Source organism: Oryctolagus cuniculus, chromosome X (genome assembly GCF_051225735.1).
Source record: "Oryctolagus cuniculus isolate XC-2025 breed Fujian yellow rabbit chromosome X, ASM5122573v1, whole genome shotgun sequence".
NCBI lineage: Eukaryota > Metazoa > Chordata > Mammalia > Lagomorpha > Leporidae > Oryctolagus > Oryctolagus cuniculus.
Window position 1 is genome coordinate 108,530,586 of NC_142888.1, and position 19,828 is coordinate 108,550,413.

The 19,828-nt window shown below is 48.5% G+C and overlaps 1 protein-coding gene across 8 annotated transcripts; it reads right to left on the minus strand.

Moving 5' to 3' along the window:
• Nucleotides 1-1,077: 1,077 nt before the first annotated feature.
• Nucleotides 1,078-16,642, minus strand: IGSF1 (immunoglobulin superfamily member 1). 8 transcript variants are annotated; one of them, XM_089324665.1, is made up of 20 exons: nt 16,533-16,642; nt 14,033-14,169; nt 13,856-13,882; nt 13,177-13,458; nt 12,610-12,897; nt 10,480-10,764; nt 9,944-10,237; nt 9,187-9,465; nt 8,736-8,856; nt 6,835-6,905; nt 6,706-6,738; nt 6,020-6,310; nt 5,413-5,691; nt 4,518-4,805; nt 3,443-3,730; nt 2,996-3,283; nt 2,613-2,804; nt 2,115-2,393; nt 1,655-1,778; nt 1,078-1,498 (listed from the first exon to the last, which is right to left on the minus strand). In XM_089324665.1, exons 2-20 carry the CDS (start codon nt 14,067-14,069, stop codon nt 1,363-1,365), a joined length of 3,882 nt encoding a protein of 1,293 aa, XP_089180791.1. In that variant the 5' UTR covers nt 14,070-14,169; nt 16,533-16,642; the 3' UTR covers nt 1,078-1,362. The 8 variants fall into 8 exon arrangements, with proteins under 8 accessions (XP_089180791.1, XP_051683501.1, XP_051683504.1 ...); XM_051827541.3 differs by having other exon boundaries at nt 2,517-2,804; XM_089324664.1 differs by having other exon boundaries at nt 1,225-1,498; nt 1,655-1,901; nt 2,517-2,804; nt 13,177-13,251.
• Nucleotides 16,643-19,828: the final 3,186 nt, after the last annotated feature.

Here is a 19,828-nt window from a genome sequence, read left to right on the forward strand (position 1 = left end):
TCTACATTCCAGAGAGCTTACTACAAATTAGTCTATAATACTCAGAGTGTTTCATTCTGTAAAGATTAAGGGAAATGGGATGCACTTTTTTCATTAACTTGCTGGGTAAATACATTTCCTAATACAAGAATATAGCAGTTGCTTTCTAAACTTTATTGTAACCAGGGATAAATGACTCACTGTGTGCTAAACCCTTGTACATTGCTCCATTGAACAGTATTAGCTTAGAAATTAAACAATGCTGGGAACAGAGAACTTTAGGGTGTTGTTTGAAGGGGTCAGGACCTCCTCTGGGACTCACAGATCTATTTTTCTGAGGTCTTGAACAAGGTTCAGGAACTAGGTAAGCTTCCTTCTGTAATCTCACACCCCTAATGTGTACTGAATTCCCAAACTAATGGACCAAGGGGCATGTTGATCCAAGATGAAAGGTGGCCAAAGGCTGGGAATGAGGGTCAGCCCCCATCTGGGATCCCCTGCTGTAAACCATCCACTTCACCTGAGTATTCCCTGAGATTCCCGCCACTAGAAGAGCACTTCTTTGGGAATATAGGCCTTCATATAGGGAGGGGCAAACATTCAGCTTTTTTCAGTTATCTATCCCTACAAGTGAACTAATTTGCAGTCCGCAATTGTTAGATAAGGATCAGAAAGCACACTGGGCCAGTTTCAGTGTTCCAAAAGGGTTAATTCTGCTGTTTGAAAGCAGGTATACCAGGGAGGGACCTGAAAGTAACATGGTATAAAGGATGCAACTTTGGTGTTAGTTATCCTTGGGCTCAGCTTGGAGGGAAACACTGCTATTCATTCATTCATTCATTCATTCATTCACCTTTTCATTCATTCATTCATTCAATCATGCGATAGAAGGACAAAAGGACCCTCTGGTCAGTGTCCTGTCTTAACCAAAATTGGGAAATACCTGTTTTGCAGCCCTCCCTCCTCCCCGCTCTTTGAACTTCTTTCTCTGTCCTAGTAGTTCCATGCTTTGATATTATGCCTTGGTGATCAGGCCCAATACATTGCTCCTGCTAAACTGTGAGTGGACAACAGACCAATAGAAGACCACTGCCACCATTTTTTGCAGTTAAATAGTGAATACTCTCTTTATTCAGAAGAATATGTTTTTAATAGAATTTCATGCACCAGTAAATCAGTACAGTGAGGAGTTATAGGGTGGGGAACCTCTCTTCAGGAAACATCTCACCCTGGTAGAAGCCTCAACTCCCAGAATCCCCTTGACAGAGCTCAGGTGATTAAAGGTCAAGGATCAGTAGATGGGGCTGACTCCCAGGGTAAGCAGTAGATTTGCAGGCATCTGAGGGTAAAAGAGAGGACAGGAAAGCTCTTGCAAAGGAAGTACTACAACGGCACTGGCAGTTCCACTGAGATTTCCTGAGAGGGTGAAGAGGGAGAGTTGGTGATGGTGCCTGGTTCTCCTTCTTGATTACACTCTTCAAGGACTATGGTCTGGTCTCTTCCGTCTGTCTCTGAACCCCTGTGTAAAGAAAAAGACAGGACTAAGGGAGAATCCAGGACTGTTAACCTAAAAGCAGGCTACGTGGCAGGGCTCGGATGCTAGAGGAGCATGGGGATCCCTGTTTTTCTAGCAGCACTCAGGTGTCCCAGAAGGAGGCCGAGATGAGGCATTTACCTGGTTCGGAGTCGAGGCCACTTCTTCCACTCTATGGCTAGCACCACCCCCAAGGCTACGACAACCACCACGATCAGGCTACTCCGGACAATGTTACCCACAGTGCACTCCTGAGCAGCTGGCCCTGTGGTGATCAAAGAGCAGAGACCAAGGCCACGGAGGTTAGCACGTGTGTGTCTCCCTTGATCTCGTGTGGCCTCCTTACTCTGGCCTCCTCCAGGGTTCACGTGGGAGCCATGTGCTGAGCCTGCAGAGGGATGGTCAGTGACCCAGGAAAGGTGGAGGGAAAAGGCCTGAAAGAATTCCTCTCACTGTCTTTGAGTGAACCTGAGGCCCCACCTCCTCAACATCTTGACTCCAATGCCCCTCCCTTCTCCTGTTCGGGGTGTCTCCACGGGGACTGTCCCTGGGATCCCACATGCGTCATGCCAGGACCACCAGAGGGGGATTGTCTCCTCACCTGCTGCTCCCACCAGCTCCAGGGGGTCACTGGGTTCTGACCAGATATCTGGATAGGCCTGGAGACGGTAGCTGCAGCTGTAGTTTCCAATGCCTTTTCCTTCTACATTGTTGATAACGAAGTCTCCGTCCTCGGAGAACTGCTGGGGTGCTTCCTCTCCATCATGTTCTAGGACAAATTCAACACCTGGCAGGGGTCCCCGGCATTGAAGGGTGATGTCCTTCCCTAGCTTGAACACCATGCTGGGCCAGGCTGACAGAGAGGGTTTGGGGGGCTTATCTGCAACCAACAAGGACATGGAGTTAGAAGAAGTGGCTCTGAGCCCAACCCTCTACTCTCTTATTTGCTAACTGCTAAAAACTACAAACTTCTAACTCTTAACTGAAGTCTCCAGGACCTTACCAGTCACCCAGATCTGCAGGGAGTCACTGTGATTTGAAGCTGCAAAGGGAGCAGAATCCAAATAATAAACACAGCTATAGATCCCAGAATCTTCACCTCTCACCACTGGCATCCAGAAGTCAGCCCTGTACCCGCTTGGCCTCTGTTGCTCTAAAGGCTCTTGAGTCCCCTCCTTCAACAGGACAAATGTTGAGTCTGGCAGTTCTCCTTGACATTGAAGGGTCATATTTTCTCCAGGGGCCACCATGGGGCCGGGCTGGGCTAGTAGGTTTGGTTTAGGGAGTAAGCCTGGAAGAAATGTACTCCTGGTCAGAGAGAGGAGGCCACTTTCCAGGGCATCACCCCTGAAGTCTGTGTTCGAGAAAGACGAAAGGCTGCTGCTTGCCTCTCCTTGAGCTCTTTGAAAACCACCTCCCCGAAACTGGTCTATTCCCTGTTTGGAACACTCTCCTGCCCGCTCCAGAGCACCTTTCCCTTACCTGTGACTATGAGCTCCAGGGTGTTGCTGGGCTGTAACTTGATAGGGCTGGTCCAGTCCGGGTGGTAGCAGCAGCTATAACGCCCTATGCTAGCACCAGACATATTGGTGATGGGAAATGCCCCGTCATTACTGGTGGATCCCCAGAGTGGCACTGAAGTGGCTTCTCCTTCTTTGTGCAGAATGTACCCTACTCCATGCACCGGCCCTTGGCACCATAGAGTAACATTCTGTCCCATGGGGACCACAGAACTGGGCTCTGCGAACAGCGATGGCTTGGGGAATGTGTCTAGGAGGAGAAAGAGATCAAAGATGTCAAGTGGGAAGTATGGAAAGTTATCACTCACAGAATCAAGTCTTGATCTCTCCCTTCCTGGATGCTATAGTTCTCTCTCTAACCCTTGCTCCAGTTATCTCCATCCCATTCCCATGTTTTGTGTGCCCTTACCAGTCACCCAGATCATAAGAGGCATACTGAGATACGATCCCCTGTTTGACATGGTGGTCTCATAGTAGATACAGCTATAGTTCCCAGAGTCCTCTGCGTCAACTGTATGGAGAAGAAAGTCTGCCGTGTTTCCTGAGACACTCTGGAACTGCAAGGGAGCCTGGGCCCCCTCCTGCAAGAGGGCAAACCTCATGCCCTGGAAAGCTCCTTGGCAGCGCAGGGTCACATTCTTCCCAGGGAGCACCACGGGACCTGGCTGTGCCAGGAGAGTGGGTTTGGGGTAGAATTCTGAAATTAAAGAGATCACAACATGAGAGAAGCTCTCCCCCAGCATTCTGCACATCACTTTCTCTGTGCTATTCCAAGAAATAACATATGTTTATAGTAGAAAATTAGCATATACGGGGGGGGGAAGCTAACGAAGCAAACACAATTCTATCAGTCAAACATAACCATTGTTTATATTTCTTTTCCATGTATTTTTGGCTGTGCATGCTCATGTCCATGTAGCTATAACTATTCACATAACTGAGGCCTTACTGCATGCACAGTGTGTAGTTGGATATTTTTCACTTTATGTTGTTAACTTTTTCCTGTGACGTTAAACAACCTTTGAAAAGTGTCATTTGTAATGACTGCATAATGTGCAGCTGACATTTCAAGGCCTTCTCCCTTTCTCTGAGGGCTGTCCAGCCCACCAATCTCTGACAGCCTAGCTAAAGAAAAAGTGGACACTGAACCTAAAGCTCAAGGCCAAGCTACAAAAAGATTTCAGAACTAGGGCAACTGGAGCTTGGCTCTTGGATCGTACCCCCCCACCCCCCACCCCATCTGCCTCACTTCTTTCTGCAGAAGTGAATGACTTGCCTCTCCCCCTCTCCTTTGTCTCTTCTTCCTGTAATAAGAAGAAGAACAGCTGTTCTACATGGGACTGTTTGCCACGTGCCAGGCACTGTCCTAAGCGCTTTCTCAGTGTCTTTTAGGAGGAGCCTGTCTTCCTCTCCCACTGACAGCCCTTCCACCTACTGTCCCAGGGATGGGGGCACCTCATCCACGGGGATTCTCCCCCTCTAACCTGTCACCACAAGCTCCACTGGGTCACTGGGCTCAGACCAGATAGCAAAGTCGTAATAGCGGCAGCTGTAGTTCCCTCCATCACCAATGCCCACTGATAGGATCAGAAAGTGAGCAATGCTGGCCCCCGGACTTGCCCAAGACCGGTCACTGGATGCTACTTCACTTCCGTCCTTGTACAGAATAAAGCTCATGTGCTGTTGAGGGGTGGAGCAATTGAAAGTCACTCGGGCACCAGGGGTAACCACAGGGCTGCGCCATGTCTTGAAGAAAGGTTTAGGGTACATTTCTAGAAGGCAAAATAACAAAATACACCACCACCAACAACTTAAGACAAACTAAAAAAAAAAAAACAAAAAAACAAGCAAACGCCGGGGCTAAGAAGCTGCTCTGCTTTCTCTGTAGTATTTCATTCAGAAGTCAGTGCATTTAAAAATCTCCCACACAGAGCCCTGTCTCCTCCCCCCCCCCCCGCCCCCTCCTCCAGGGAATCCTGGCTGTCATCAGGGCAGGCAGCGGAGGCTGGGGAAGAAGGGAGTGAGCGCTCACTAGGGCTCCGCTGCTTCTCTGAGCCTCAGTTTGACCATTTGGACAAGAGGGGGTAATGGGGCCTTGCTGCACCTCCCTTGAAGATTCGCCGTATGGCTCAATGAGATAATTGATGGGAAAATAATTAGAAAAATTCAATCAGCCTCCACAAACCCAAGCTATTAATAACGATTATGGCTATTAATATCGTGCAGCCAGAGGCCCTGGCACTCCCAGCGCCACGCCTGCCTGGCTCTAAGATTGGACACAGGCTCCTAGGACCAGCAGCAAACTTTGCTGCGGGGAGAGGAGTGTCTGGTCCAGAGCCGTGCCTCCCCTCCTCCCTCGCACCCGCTTTCCAGCTCTACCTTTTATGACAAGCTGCAGGGGCTCACTGGGCTCCGACCACTTGAAGGGGCGCCTTTCAGTGTGTGTGCGGCAGCTGTAATTGCCCTGGTCTTTATCCTCCATTCTTTGGATCGTAAAGAAGGCTTCTCTCCCCGCAGCACCAAGTCGCTGCACAGGTTCCTGCTCTCCCTCTTTGTACAGAGCGAACCCCAGGCCTGCCAGCCATCCTTTGCACTGGATTTGCAGCTCCTGGCCCCGGACTGGGGGAGAAGCCGAAAGCACAGGTTTGGGGAGGATGTCTGGGCAACAACATGGGATGGAAAAAGAGTCAGAAGTTTGGAGGTGCTCAGATGCCCCCCAACCCCCACCCCTGCACCGCGTCACTTTGTCAGAACAAACAGAAATCTATCCTAGGCTGGCTCTCTGCTCTTGCTGTCAGTCTCTTCTCATTCTCCTCCCCTTCCCACCCCTCCCCCAGCCTCATGCCCCTCCTCTTCTCCCGGCAGCACCAGTCCCTTGGGCTCCGGTCTCCGGTCTCCGTGTGCGTTCCCCCACTCCCAGGAACAATGCTGGAGTCCCCAAGGGTGCCGGGGACCCGTCCCCGGAGGGCCTGCTGCCTTCTCTTACCTGTCCCCACCAGCTCAAGCGCCTCACTGGGCTCCGACACAGCCATCTCTTCCCATGAATGGCAGTGGTAACTCCCGGTGTGGCTCTGGGTCAGGGCACCAAGGGGGAAGGCAGCCCGGACCTGCTCTGAGGCCGGGCGAGTTGCGATCCACCCGGTACCATCCTTCAGCAACACAAACTCCTTAGTTGAGCCAGAAGGGCTTCTGCACCACAGGGTTAAGTTCTTCCACGGGGCCAGGGGGAAGTTGGTCTCTGCCCACAGCTCAGGCTTAGGGGTTGGCATGATTATTTCTAGAAACAGCAGAGTTAATGAAGACATCCTCTTCCTTCGCACCCCCTCCTCTTTTCCTCGCCCTTGGACCCCTGCCCCAGATCACAACTGCCCACCTCCCCTCTCAACCCCAGGCTGGACCCTTTCCTTCCTTCCCTCCTTCCTTCCTCAGGTGCTGGGGAAAAGGGGCGGCGGATGTCTCAGCTGAGGCTCAGCAAAGTGCAGAAGTTGGGGGAAATTTTGCAGGCAGGAAGGCAGAGTTGGAGAGTGAATGTTGCCAGCAGCTTTAGCAAGTGCCCCTTCCTGGCTGTCCTTCCCTCCCAACCAGTCACTCCCTGGCCACTGCCACTGACACTCTGTAGTTATTTCGGATCTCCAGAGAGGAATGTCCCAGTCTGCAGCAGGGAAAACTCACCAGTCTCTTCTGTCAATACCCCACTGCACAGTCCTGCAAAAGAAATTGCTGCCAGGGCTCTGCCCCCGCCCCCGCGGCACTTCACCCCGGCCTTCTGCCCAGGCCCCTTCCCCACCCCCTTGTACTCACCACAGCAGAGAAGGGCCGTGACTATGAAGAGCATGGTGACCCCTTGAGCTGTTCCCAGCAACCAGGCTTCTCTAGTGAGACCAGAAAAGAGAGGAGAGGAGTTGCTGGGATTAGGGGGAGGGCGGAGAGAAGGGGGCGGCAATTTATGTCATTGGTTTACTCACTACCCAATAGGAATTGGATATGCCCAGGATAATGGGATATAATCTCTGTTGACATTGATTACTTTTTCTTTTTGAGGGCCTAACCACCTGCAAACCTCTTTCTCGTTCATGACCTACGTGCCCCCCCTCCCCTTTTCCCCTCTCCAGCCCATATCATATGTCAGCTCCCCGTGGCCCCTGAATAGGCTGTTGCTGGACGTCAGATGTGAAAATGCTTTTATATCTCCTGCTCTCTGAACTCCTGGAGCTCAATGTGATCCGCATCTCTGGATGGCGCGTGTCGGGGCGGCAGGAGAAAACTTGCCTGTTTCTCCGTCATCAAGTTTAAGTTTGGAAGCATTTGTTATTATGGCAGCATTGGTCCTCAGACCAATTTGCCTCACCTGCCTTTGTTATGGAAGGGTTGCCTAGGCAGCCGAGATGAATTACCAGAAAAGAGTCGGTGCTGAGCTAAACTTGCCAGGGACAGGGATCCCCCTCCCTCCCTCCCCCCAGATTATCACTAGAAATGTGCAGCAGCAGCTTTGTGTCATGGGTCCTGTAGAATTAGATGATATTAAGCCAGAATCCACTGGACAATTTGTACTTAGAAAACGCTGACCCTACTTCCTGATCAGGAAAACATACTTTTCAAAGCTGCTTTCTCTGAAATCTAGTTTCTGAGCTCATTATTTGATTCACTGGTCCTGGGCCCAGGTAGGGCATGTGAAGACACATTTTTTTCACCTAACCTCTAGCTCAAAGATTATCCTGTTGTGCATGGGCCTCAGGAAAGATCCTGAGAAAAACTACAACTTGACCGCCACTGAAACTTTTTGAAAACTCAAAGGGTGTTTTTTTTTTCAGAAGCCGTAGGTGCCCCCCTCCTCATTGCCCAAACAATCTATCCCTCGTATCCCACTGGAAAACACAGACACACATAACCATAGTCATCATCCGTTGTGTATTGAACACTCTTAAACACACACAGGTCTATGATCCCGGTGGAGGAGGGTAATGCAGCCAGAAGCGGGTGAGAGGGAGTGGACAAGGCATTCAGGAGCTGAGGTCTCATTCCCAAGAACATTAGCCTGAGCACAAGCCATAGCGAGCAGGGAGAAAGGTAGCTGGACCAGAGAACACCGAAGCATCAAAGGAAATGGCAGAGGAATCAATCTGGCTTCCCATTTCGTGGGTTAGGGAAAGAAGCTGAGTCCCTGGCTCCATCCACTGAGGCTCATCAGATGCCCATCCAGGTGAAGACTATGTCCCAAGAGTGCTCTGCACAGGTGGTTGGAGGCCAGAGTGACAGGCTAGCTTTGTGAAGTAACTAGGATGGAGCACAAGACCCTCTAGGTTGCAATGAGGGTGGCAAGTGAGCATGGGAGTTGGATAACAACCTGTGAGGCAGGGCAGCACAACTTCTTAGAAGAGGAAAGGTTCAGGCCAAGTAAGGGGGAGGAAGTCAATCACATCAGAGGGGCAAAGTGGTTTGGGAGGAGATCTTGGGGTGAGGGTAGGGGTGGGGGTCACTGGATGGGATTCTGATTACTTCTCCAGCTCTGGAGAATTACAGTTTTCCACCCTCGGGCTTGGGTGCTGCCGCTCTGTGAGGTGAGCCCAGAAGGCAGGAAACCTATAGGATATGCCCCCGTGATTTATCTCAAGCATAGCATGATGCGTTCCTGAAACTCGGAGGGAGCCTAGGCCTAGACTCATCTGGGTTCAGGAAAGAGAGGACTGAGTCAAGACAGTTACCTGATTCTGAGTCTCCGACACTTCCACCTTATCCACAGCACTACCACCAGCAAGGCAACAAGCTGCATGATTAGGGACAACCTGATAGCTTCATTCAGAACGTAATTCCAGGTGAGAAAGCCTGTGGCCAGAGAAGACCAGAAGCAGGGGCCTTGGTGGGGAGAGGGGCAGGTGAATACGTACCATGGGGAAAGGGGAGCTGGTTACCGAACCTACTTATGTTGAGAGGGTGAGGCAGAAGTGGCCATCCTTTCCATAGAGGATGCGAACCTTGAAGGCATCCTACTCACTGCCTTCAATTGGTTGTTACAACAGCCCGGGTGGAAGGGGAGACCCCAACCCACGGGCCTAGACTTCCAAGCCCCTGACTCCATTTCTTACATCTTTCTGGGCACTGCTCTAGAATTCCAGGGGCATGCAGGGGAGCTCCTATGAACAGTTAGCCTCTCACCTGCTGGTCCCATCAGCTTCAGAGGCTCACTGCGCTGTGACCATATGTCAGGGTGTGCCTCTATGCGATAGCTGCAGCTGTAGGTCCCTGTGCCTTTCCCTTCAACATTACTGATGACGAAGTCTCCATTCACTGAGAACTTTTGGAATGTTACTCTTTCTTCCCATTCCAGAGAAAACTCAAGGACTGGATGAGCTACTCGGCACTGAAGAGTGATGGCCTTTCCTAGCTTGAACACGGTGCTGGGCCAAGCTGACAGGGAGGGTTTAGGGGGCTTATCTGAAACCAATCCAGAGACTAGAGTTAGAAGTGACCTTGAACCCAGGCCCCTCTCCCTGACTTAATGCTTCTAAGCTCTGCATTTGGTCTTTGCTTCCTTTCCACTTCCACTTGACCAGTGACTTCAAAATTTGACTGTAGTCAAAATTCCTTGGCCTACTCCATGGTGCTCCAAGACTCATGGTTCCCCACTTTCAATTAGGAAGAACTCACACATGTGAACTTTCCCAGGCCTTAAAGAAAATATTTTTTCCCAGGGTCACAATGGAGCTTGGCCATTCTGAGAGTAATAATCCTGGGAGAGAAGGTCCCTAAAGTTTTTGGAAAAAGTTCCACACCACCCTCCAGTGTTTTTTTTTCCCTTGGCTCATAGCTCTGAGAGAGTGCAGGACAACTAGTTCTTTCTTAGAACACTGTAATAATGGTAAAAAAAAAAAAAAAAACAGGCTTATGATAAAAAGCAGTTGTTAGCACTTGCCTACAACCACAAGCTCCACGGTGTTGTGTGATGTCATCTTAATGGAGGTCTTCCAGGTGAGAAGATAGTGGCAGCTGTAGATGCCAGCATCACTGAGGGTCACATTGTTGAGGATGAATGATTTGTTGTCATTGATGCTGGCGGCATCCAAGAATTGAAGTGGTTTGTCTTCTCCTTTCTTGTAGAGGGCAAGTCCCACTCCAACTACTGGTCCTCGACACTGCAGGCTCACATTCTGACCCGTTTGGACCACAGGACTAGGCTGAGCAAGTAGCCAGGTCTTAGGGAAGGTGTCTAGGATGAGACCCAAAACAGAAATGGCTAATGGGCTTTCTCTTCCTGCTGCTTAAGAGCTCTTTTCCTCCACTTCCTGCAACACACTCTTGGCAAATCCATGCCTAACCCCACTTGTACAACTTCTGTACCCTTCTCCACTGTCAGCCCTGGTTGCACAATTAGGTTTTCCAGGGAGTCCCAAAGGGAGTTTCTGTATCCTTATTCCCTAACCTGGGTTCCATGGCACACCCCTCTCTTACCAATTACCCAGATTTCCAGGATATCACTAAGAAGTGAACCCCTGTAGGACCCATCATAGTAAAAACAGAGGTAATGTCCAGCGTCGTGGCTCTTCAAAGACCGGAAGAAGAAATATGCCTCATTCCTTATGGATTTCTTGTGGTAAAAGGACTTCTCCAAGTCTTCAAGCCTCATTAAAGCAAAAGCCATTCCATAGATTGGCCCTTGGCACCTGAGACTCAGGCTTTCTCCAGGTGCCATAATGTGCCCAGGATAGGCTGTCAGAGTTGGTTTGGGGTAGAGTCCTAGAAAGGCAAGAGACCCTGAAGTTAGAGGTAGGATGATTCTTCTCTCATAGCTTTGGTTTTTATTTTCCTGGTTTCTTTGGACAAGAAATGATAGCTGAAGTTTATTGTATCCTCTCTCTGCCCCTTTTTTGGAAACTTGAGGTAATCAAGGGTAGGTCTGCTTATGCCTCTGCACTTTTACTGAACTTTATAAGCTCTACTGAGCTCTAGCCATGTGGAGGAGTGTGTGTACTGTCCTCAGTCTCTGAAATGCCAAATGGAGTTCTTCCAACCACCTGAGGAATCAAATCTCTGAAAATGACTCTGCTTTAATCTCTATTTACCCTGAGTGTCAACTGCTGTATTGAAAGCTTTGGAACACTTTAACCTCACATAAGACCCTACTTCCAACATAAGTTTGGAAGAAGCCAATCAATAGAATTTGGCCAATAAGACTGTTAAATCAAAGTAAGCTCTGAGAATGAGCCCACGCCCTCATTTTCATGGCTTTTACTGCAAGGAGATTGTACTACAAAAGTGAAGGCAAACCTCACCATCATACCACTGTTTCTTTCCTTCACCCCAACCCCAGGCACACCCAACAATCCATTATGGAAGACTCATCTCTGTATTATGCTTATCGAGCAATTAGGATGGTTTAGGTGTACATTGTTAAAGAAGGCATGGTCCCTGCCAGCCAAGAGTTCAGGGACTAGTTGGGAATAATGGTGCTCAGGTAACTAGGAAAGTGTGTGCTAGTCGGATCTATGCTGGAAGGGCATGCGTACAACAAACATTCGTACATTCAGTTCAAACAGACAGCCCTTTGTTCTTTGATCCTCAATAAAAAGCTATACTAATGAAATTAATAGCTACCATTTATTGAGAACATATATGCCAGGCACTGTACAGATGTTATAATTAGGTAAATCCTCACAACAACCCTGTGAGGTAGGCATTATTTTTATACCAACTTTGTAGATCAGGAAACTGAGGAACAGAGAGGCATTACAGAATAGATTGGATAGACACTGTTTTCCTGTTTTAGAGTGCAGGAAACCAAAGCACAGAGAGGTGAAATGATTTGCTCAAGATCATGCAGGGAGGCAGTGTCAGGGGTGGAACTAGAAACCAGATTACTGCTGCGTCTAAGTCCAGGGTACTTTCTGTAGCACCACAGCTTTCCCTAAGCCTATTTAGCTTGATAGAAAGACTAAAACAAATACAGCCAATTCCATCAACACCCAGGCCATGGGGCAGGGGTGGGGAGGGCTAGGACTGGGGTATGCGTCTGGTATTTGGACATTTTAGGGAGCCTTCTGTGTTTAGAGCTTGGTGCTGTCTTACTGGTTCTATTCATGTGGGACCAAAGTAATTTATAAAGCCATTTCTACAACATGAGCTACCACTTTCTTTGCCATTTGTTTTGTTTTGTTTTTAATCAGCAGCACTAGCAATTTGTTCTATTTTCCACACTTAAAAATAATAATCATAAATAGACTATATCTAAAGTTTCAAAAATTGGTTTATAAGGTTGCATTGGCTGTGCCTGGCACATATTAGGTGCTCAATAAATACTGATTAAATGAATGAAGGCATGATATTGAACAGAATTTCACTGAATGAAAGCTGCTGGACAGTTTGTTGGGTTCACTCCCTAGTGAAATGATGGGCTCCCATTCATCTGACTTGCAGTGTGTGTGATTCTAATTCTTTCTCAGGAAAATGTGAGATGACTCTAGCTCACAGGCCTTGCAGGGCCCAAGAAATGGATGAGGAAAGTAAAACCAGAAGCCCTGGCTCAACCAGCCATGATCCCTGGGACAACAATTGTCAGATGCCAGCAGCCATGGCCACACCCACCTGCTACAACCAGCTTCAGGGGGTTGCTGGGCTCTGACCACAGGGTGGGGAGCATCTGGATGTGAGTGCGGCAGATGTAAACCCCTTCATTCTCAGGTGTCATGTTGTCAATGGAGAATATGGCCATTGTCCCAGTTGGGACTTGGTAATCCACGGGTTCGGCGTATCCCTCTTTAAACAGCATGAATACCAGATCCTGCAGCCAGCCATGGCAGAGGATGTTGACATTGCATCCGGGAAGAGGAGGAGTCTCAGCTTGGATCCAGAAGATGGGCTTAGGCAGCTGTCCTGGAAGGAAAGAATGAACTGGAATTAGGAAGAGCAGGGACAGCGCTGCCCAAAGAGCAGCAAAGTAGAGTTGTGCTTCAAATGAGGCTCCACTGTGTGATCTCTGTTCCAGAGTCACAGCCTAATACAGAGGTTCTCGTTTACTAACTGTGGAAGGCATGCATGCATGCATGCATTTGAGGTGAATGAATGAATGAATGAATGAAACAAATCCTGCCATGGGAAAGCAAGTTTGAATCCCAGGAGCTGGAGTTTATGCTCAAGTACCTATCTTCTTACCTGGTGCCTCCAACTCCAGAACTTTGCTGGGCTTCGACCAGCCTGTCTCCTTCCAGTAACAGCACCTATAAAGACCTGTATTGGATTCAGTAAGGGCACCTATATGGAATGACACTTGGAAGGTCTTGAAGGAAGGGCGGATCCAGGTCATCTCTGTCTTATCTTTCAGCAGCAGGAACTTGCTGGATATCCGAGAGGGGCTCCTGCACCACAGTGTGATGTTCTCCCAAGGGGCCTGCGGGTAGTTGGACTCTATCCACAGCTCCGGTTGAGATTCCATCACTATTATTCCCAAAGATCAAAAAGATGTGAGTAGCCCAGCCTTCTCCCTCCCATAACATGCCCCCACAATGTCTGCTAAAGTTAGCTCTGACAGACATCCCTCTTTTGGCTTCCCTTAGGGACAGCAGTGTCTATTTGTGTGGGGTATGGGATACAGACCCCAGGATACTTGCTCAAGGAATGCAAGTGTGTTGGTGAATAAAGTACAAATCTGCCTTCCTTTCCCTCCGAGATAAAGCTCCACACTATTCCACAGGAAGCCAGCCACGCAGTGAGGTGCCGTGATCCCCAACCTGCCTAATCTGTCTTTGGGATCTCAAACCAGCTATGTCCAGGGCAGGCCAAAGTCTTGGATACTTCAGGAAGGAAAGCACCTGAGAGGGCAGGACTCACTTACCTAGGGATGGCACACCCAGGCTCAGCCCTGAAAAGACAGATTATCGTAAAGGAGAGCCCCCTGCATTCTTCCACTCTACCCTCAAACCTCAACATTTTCCTCCACCTCCCCAAAGTGCCCATTCATGGGATACCTCCGACACGGTCGCTTTCCCCCTCACCCCTTCCTCATACTCACGAATGCAAAAGAGCAAGATAGAGAATGTCCGCAGCATGGTGGCCTCCTTCCCTGGTCTGTGCAGGGCTGTGGGGCCTCTGGCGCCGGCTGTGCGCTCTGGGTCTTGAAGGCTTTTGCTTATCAGCAGGTGGTGGGATCTAAAGGCAGAACTGTTTTTACTCACAGGACTTGTCCTGCTCCTTAAAGTTTAGTTGAGATCACTGAACTGCCCTTGACAACACTACATTCCACTCCCTCACAGGCATGCGGGCCATTACAAGGCCACTTGCCACTTGCTCTGCTTGTCTCTTTTCCTCACTTCCCAGCTTCCCCTCCAAGGTCCTTGCTGGCATGCACAATGACAGATTTGTACAATGACAGATTTGGTTGAATGTCTATTTGTCCCTGGGATCTCAGAGGTCCCAAAAGGCAAACTCAAGCAAGCCTTCAGAAGCCCCATGGGACAGAAGAGATGGGAGCTGGCAGTCTCCTTTTCAGATCCTTTGCTTACACACACACACACACACACACACACACATGCACTGAGTTCTCCAACACACTTAGCATCCCCATTTTGCTGGTGAGGAAACTGAGGTTTAGACAGAATATATAATTTGCTCAAAGTCAAAAGATATAAAAAGTTAGGGCCAAAATTCAAATATATATTTAACACCAAGACCCATCCTCTAAAACCACTATTCCAAAGGCAGCCCTTGTCCCCCTCCTGAACTTCCCTCCCCCCCCATCAATCCTATCAAAACCTTCCCTTCTGTGAAATGCTTCAGATCATCCAAATACAACTCTCATTCCTATCTCTTACCCTCAAAGCTCAATATTCTCATCTCAAGTAGGTACTGGGGACTCAAGCTGCTTACACCTAAGTTAACATAAGGTGTAAAGGATTTCTTGGCTGCCCATAGCTTTTAACCAGTTTTGTTCATTACCCCCAGGGAAAATGAAATTGACTGAATTTCAGGAAATATGGCAAAGCTCTTTGAGTTCGGGGAGGTCTTTGGATTTTCCCAGAAGTCATTGCTAACCATAGGCCCCCACATATACCTACAAGGTACACCCCTAAAATTTTGTGCCTTTTTTCTCTCCTCCCAGAGTAATCTTTTGCCAAGGAAAAGTGTGTCACCACTATACAAACTCAGGATAATTTTCCTCAACTAACTCTGTATTCAGCATCTGAGGGCCTAGCTGACTGCAGCTGTCTAATGCTAGCTAGAAGTAGGGTAGAAGCAGTTTCCAGAACAGAGACAGGGGTGATTTTGCTTTTCCGAACTGATCCTAGGACCTCATCCAGCAAGGTAGGATAGAGCAGCAGGTAGGATGGATGGATAGATAGATAGATAGATAGATAAAGACGAAGTAGGATAGAGCAGCGGGAAGAGGGAAAGTTTCATTTTCACAATATCAGGGCTGTGGAAAAGAGGTGGCCAGGGAATGATGGAAGGAGGCAGAGCTCTGCTTTTCATGTCTCACTTTTCCTGGAGAAATACTCAGTTGACCGTCCCTGAACTTTCTTTATCCATTAAGAGGAGGAATGGTAGCTGCTTAGCATTGTCGTTGTGATGAATTAGAGATTACGTTATGTACAGTGCCAGGCATAGAGTGAGAATTTCATTTTCAAAAGGTGGTTATTTGTTCTTTGCAAAGCAGGCATCCAAACCCGTGTACTGCCCTAAAGGCGCTCTTTCTACCTCAGGGCCAGGCCAAGGTTTGGGTGCCACCCTGTTGCTTTGTTCCCCTGAGGCACTGGGCCAGGATTTATTGGGAGAAGCCAGAGGAAAGGTTCAACCTGAGATTCCACACAGGAAATGCCATCTGAGGTCCCAAACTTGTCACCTGGAACCCCAGATCAGGGTCTTTGCCTCCTGAGAGTTTGAGCGACTCAGGGAAGCTGGGCTTCTCAGCATGGCTGACCCCTTCTCAATCACTAAACCAGCTGCTCCATTGACTAGCCAGTCCAAATAATGAATCTTTGCCCAGGCAACGTGTGAACAGCCGTAGGATGCAGGTTAATTGGCCACGCCCATTTTTGGCCTTTCACCCGCACCCCCACCCCCAACTTGGGCTCTCTGGGCCCTTTTACCCTCCCCTTTCACCTCACCCCAAGCACTTTCCCCACCCTTAGGCAGCGCCGCAGTGCTTTGGAGGGTGACAGACCCGGAAATGCCTAAAGGTTCGCCTCCTGCATAGCTTTGAGGGCTCCAGGAATCAAAGGGGTTGGGCTCGGCGGGGTGCCGGGTACCTGCTCCTCTGAGGGTTTGGAGGGAAGACTGAGAAGGAAAAAGGAAGATTTCACACTGCCCAGAGATTCTCAGTAAGACAGCGCTGGGATCCGACAAGCGAGGAGGAAAGGAAGGGATGAAGGGGTGGCGAGGGCTAGTCTGGAGGGCAGTTAGATTTATGACAATTAATTACAGCAGGGAGATTTTTTCGGGGTTTCATTTTGGGATCTGGTGGCCAGTAATTAATCTTCAGCCACTGGACTATGCGCTCATTTGCAGGTACTTACGGTAGTTGAAGGGCCGCTCCGACGTTGGAGATTCTCCAGTGAGCTCCTCCAGATGCAGCAAACTGCCCGGCATGCGAAGAGCTGTATAAGGACAGCCTCTCAGGCTGCGAGCCCCGCCCACCTCTCTCCCCCTCCCGCCGGCCGGCCCGCCCCGACCTCCTCCCCTCCCTCGCCAGGCTCTGGGAGCCCACCTACACCAACTCTGCCTAGCACCTGCAGTCCTGTGACGCCCGCAGTTTTTACGCCCCTCCCAGCTCCCCGCCCCTCTTCCGACTGCCAGCCGAGGTTGCTGGAGCCAAACTCAGGCCCCTGCCCCCTCGCCTGTCGCTCAGAGTTTCATTGGGCCACTCTATTCTGGAAGGGGAGAGGGCCAGCTCTTAAGACATCCAGAACTGGAGAGTCTCCTCTCCACCTCCCCAGTGTCTTTAAAGGGATCTGAGATTTTATTATGTCCCATTTATGCATAAACATCGCTACTATGGTTTAAATATCTGCTGTGTGCTCCTGGGTCCCGGACATCTGTTCCTTCTGATCTTCACAGTAACTCTATAAGTCAAGTAAATTTTTTCCCTCAATTTTACAGGTGGGGAAACTGAGGCTCAGAGAAGACTAAATAATGTGGACAGCCTTCAAAGTCTAGCTTAATAAAAGCAGAGGTTTTCTCGAGACCCACGTATTGAGATTTCCACAGCCACTAGATGCGTGACCTCAAACAAGTGACTTAAATTCTCTGAGTCCCAGTTTCCCTGTGAAAGAAAACAGCAGAACCTATTGCACAGGGCTTAAATGAGATAATGCAAGCAAAATCGCACAGTGGGCCTGGCACATCGTAAGTACTCAATAAATGCTACCTGGCACTGCCACCACCACCACCACCAATACCGTTAATCTGTAAAACCTTCCCCTCCTGCCTCAGAATAACATGATTTTGACTATACAGAGCGACCGTTCATAACTTCTGTTGGCCATAAAATATTTTTAATCATAATGCATAGATAAGACCCTAGCTATACTCTTGACATACATGATGGGATTAAAGTGTAGCCTCCAATGGTCTCACGGACCAATTGATAAGCAGTATCAATATTACAGACCAGTTGGATAAGAAATAGACAAGTTTTTCATTCTGTGACTTTTTCCTTCACAAAAGATTACAAATTATCTAAGGAAAGATACTTTGAGAACAAACTAAAAACATATTAACAGGTCTTTTAAAAATAGTTTATTTTCTTTTTATGGGAGAGAGAGAGAGAGAGAGAGAGAAAATAAATAAATAGATGTCGTCCATCAGCTAGTTCACTCCCCAAATGCTGGGCCAGGCTGAAGCCAGGTACCTGGAATGTGGAACCTGCAACACGGCATGGACTTAAGTATTTGAATCATCATCTGCTGCCTTTCAGGATGCACATTACCAGGAAGCTGGGTCAGAGTAACAAGGACTTGAACTAGGCACTCTGGTATGGGATGCAGGTGTCTTAAGTGGTGACTTTAGCCACTGTGCCAAACGCCAGCCCCAGTAAAAGTTCCTTTGATGAGCAAATGCAATATCATAATTTCATGCATCAAGTTATATCAATTGTAGCTTCCTGGTATCCTCACCTATTTGCCATCATTATACACTGCAGATTATCGGGTAAGGAAGAGAATGGCCATGAGAACATTTATGTGCTTCTGGAAAATCCATTTAACATTTCCAAGCCTCAGTTTTCTCATTTGTGTTATGAGGATAACAATTGCACTTGCTGCCATGTAGGGATCTGGGTAGGATTGAATGAGACCCCTCGTGTACATCAACACATAGGGCCTGGGACACCGCAAGCCACCACTAACTCAACACATGATTGTTGAGTACTTTCTTTGTGGCGGGCACTGTTGTGGATGCTGATAATTCAAAGATGATGGTTTCTCCTCTTGAAGAGTCTATAATCTAAGGACACATTGTGATAGAGCATGAGCAGGAGGCAGCCAGACAAGTGGGAGCCTGCAGAGTCGAAGAAGATTGCAATAGGGCAGACCAGCAAGTAGAGCCCTGCAGGGCTAGTGGTTTGCTGTGCCTATGTGCCTAAACTAGGGCAGTGGGAATGGAAGAGATGGGGAGAACAAGAGTTCTTGAAACACTGAAGAAGCTACATTGGACAAATCTGGTGGTTGCTTAGAGCACAGTAGTGACAGTTATTATCTCTAGTGTGAAAGCATCCATGCCGATTTTCAAAACATTTATATACAAATCACCATGAGAGAATCAGGCACTAAGTGCTATATAAATCTTAAGTCATTTCATCCCCATAGCAACACTGTAGGCTAGCTATCATTATCAGCCCCATTTTACAGATGAAGATGTTGTAACACAGAGCCATAAGCAACCTGTCCAAAGCCAACACAGCCAGAAAGTGGCAGAGCTAAGGGTCCAGTCTGGAGACTCTGTATATACAGTCCCATGTTCTGAATGATTACCTTGTGCTGCCTCTGCAATAGATGCTTGTGATGACAAAACTAAGCTCAACAAAATGTGGAAGTATTTTTGTAAAATAGAAAAGCACCAATCAAATATACCATTAATACTGTAGAAGCAAACAATGATAGAGTCCCATGTCTCTCTACAAGCTGAAGTTGGGACTGAAGCTTGTGTTTTCAGACCAGCAGTCTGAGCCCAGAACCCTCACTACTTGGCGTGGAGGCTTGAGAAGGTTCAGGAGTGCTGCCTGGGTGAGAATAACACTCCCTCTTGCCTTTTGCTCTGGGATATTTTTGAAGTCTTAAAGGGAGTTCTTACTCAGTCTTCATAGAAGTCCTTCATTCAAGCTACAAGATGGCAGAAACTCTGTTTCCAGGTTAGCTTGGTAGGTTTTGAACCCTGGCACCCTCCCTGGAGAAAACTTGAGTGGTCGAAATTGTAAAACCAGGCATAGAGGTCAAGAGGGTGTGAGGGTTGTGGGGGTGAGATTTATCTGAGATGGAGTTCTTGACGTTGACCCTGTTAGTCTTCCTCCATTGTGAATCTGATACACAGTGTGTATCTCTGACCCTAAGTCAGCCTCTCTCTCTCTCTCTCTCTCTCTCTCTCTCTCTCTCTCTCTGTCACACACACATACACACACACACACACTGCAAGAAGCTTGGGCTTCTCATCTGGTTTATTCTGTTATTGAATAGCTCTTCTTTAGTGGAATATTTCTAGAATGAATGACTCTCTGTGGCCCCCTGAGCTGGTGGAATGGAGAGGAAGGTGTTGGGATAAGAGCTCCAGCCTCTACTATCCTGCACAAATATCCTTGAGCCACACCCCTTCTCACTTT

Coding starts and splice junctions, on each gene's coding strand:
- IGSF1 (XM_089324661.1), bottom strand. CDS start 14,069: ATGCTGCGGACATTCTCTATCTTGCTCTTTTGCATTC. Junction 13,883..14,032: donor TATCTTGCTCTTTTGCATTC/GTGAGTATGAGG, acceptor CTGTCTTTTCAG/GGCTGAGCCTGGGTGTGCCA. Junction 4,806..5,412: donor CCTGCAGCTTGTCATAAAAG/GTAGAGCTGGAA, acceptor TTTGCCTTCTAG/AAATGTACCCTAAACCTTTC.